The 1528-nt window shown below is 51.5% G+C and overlaps 1 protein-coding gene across 1 annotated transcript; it reads right to left on the bottom strand.

The window, feature by feature from the left end:
* Nucleotides 1-522: 522 nt before the first annotated feature.
* LOC123165221 (plastocyanin, chloroplastic) lies at nucleotides 523-1225 on the bottom strand. The gene has a single exon (XM_044582854.1). It carries the CDS (start codon nucleotides 1143-1145, stop codon nucleotides 681-683), a length of 465 nt encoding a protein of 154 aa, XP_044438789.1. The 5' UTR covers nucleotides 1146-1225; the 3' UTR covers nucleotides 523-680.
* Nucleotides 1226-1528: the final 303 nt, after the last annotated feature.

The raw sequence follows: 1528 nt of genomic DNA, 5'->3' as shown, positions 1-1528 counted from the left end.
GTGATAGCAACGTCAGAGGATCCATGTCCGCGTGTGTGTAGTCTATTTCTAAAGAAAGAAAAAAGAGGAATAGACACATTCAAGTGAAGCCCAAAATTTCTTGTTTTCAAGTTTTGCTCCCATGCAACATTTGAACCCATTGGCCTCTTATCCGCCACGTCTCCTTTCTCTTTGGGTGCGCCGGATTTTTCTTTTTTCTTTTGAGGGAATCGTTTCCTATAACATTTGTTAAAGTTACCATGACTTTGGGTGCATGACATGCGGGCCTGTTAGGTGTCTGGCCCACATGTCATCGTAGATCCAAAGTCAGGTGGTAGCTCAATTTGCCTCCCTATACTATTAAAGGTACGAAGGCGTGACACATCGTATATCAGAGAAAACATGAAGGATGAGTAACGAGAACATGACAAGTATTAATTGCCATAACACCGGCATACTAATCGCGTGCCACCGCGGCTAATTTTCGACAACAAATTGAAAAAATAATTAAGCATACAAATCAAAGCTAAGAAGAAGGATTACTTATCATCAAGAGCCTCATCTCATCTTATAGAAAACATATACATATAGCGTACGTTCGTACAATTAATCAATATGCATGCATGACACACCTCCGGTCTGACCGATCAACAATGGACCCAAATTCTCAAGGACAGGACAGGGAGCTACTAGAAGATAGCTTAGTTGACGGTGACCTTTCCGACCATGCCGGCCCCGGCGTGCGGCTCGCAGTAGAAGCCGTAGGTGCCGGGGACGGTGAGCGTGACTGAGAAGGTCTCGCCTGGGGCGTTGAGGTACTCCTCCTGGGAGATCTTGGAGACGTCCACGCCGGACGGCACGGCGTCCTCGTCGAACACCACGTTGTGCGGGAACCCGGCGTTGTTCTTGAAGGTGATGGTCTCGCCGGACTTGACGCTGAATTCGTTGGGCTCGAACACCAGCACGCCGCCGTTGGCGCCCAGGAGCACGTCCTGCGCCATCGCCGACCCGCCCAGCAGCATCGCGCTGGCCGCCACGGCGACCGCGGCGCTCGCCGCCTTCTTGCCCAGGGAGGCGCGCACCACCATCCTGCTGCTGCGCATGGGGGTGGCAGCCTTGGCGGCGAAGGAAGGGACGGACACCGCTGCAGAGGAGAGGGCGGCCATGGCTGCTAGCTAGCTAAGTAAGTGGTTGGGAAAGAGTGGCAGCGTACGTAGGTAGATAGAGCTAGACGAGGCAAGCTGCTGGTTGGCTGGTTTTATATCCACAAGAGCAGGAGGATCGGGTGGCCAGGATGAAGGGTAACCAAATCTGGATGCCGGCGCCCCATTGGTTGCCGCCTCTCCATCCGGATGAGGTGAGGTCCTTGGCTTGCATATCATCCATATAATATCCGCATGTCCTGTCCTCATATATATGGTCCACAAACACATGATCCCATCCTCGTGTTGTCCACAGCTGCAACGTATGTACATGCACACACATTCACTCGACTCCACTATTTATGTATCATCATCAACGCAACTCATTCTATGATATGCTACCTCCA

Source organism: Triticum aestivum, chromosome 7D (assembly GCF_018294505.1).
Source record: "Triticum aestivum cultivar Chinese Spring chromosome 7D, IWGSC CS RefSeq v2.1, whole genome shotgun sequence".
Classification (NCBI taxonomy): domain Eukaryota; kingdom Viridiplantae; phylum Streptophyta; class Magnoliopsida; order Poales; family Poaceae; genus Triticum; species Triticum aestivum.
Note: the sequence above shows the minus strand (reverse complement) of the source record. Positions and strands in the feature narration are given on the sequence as shown.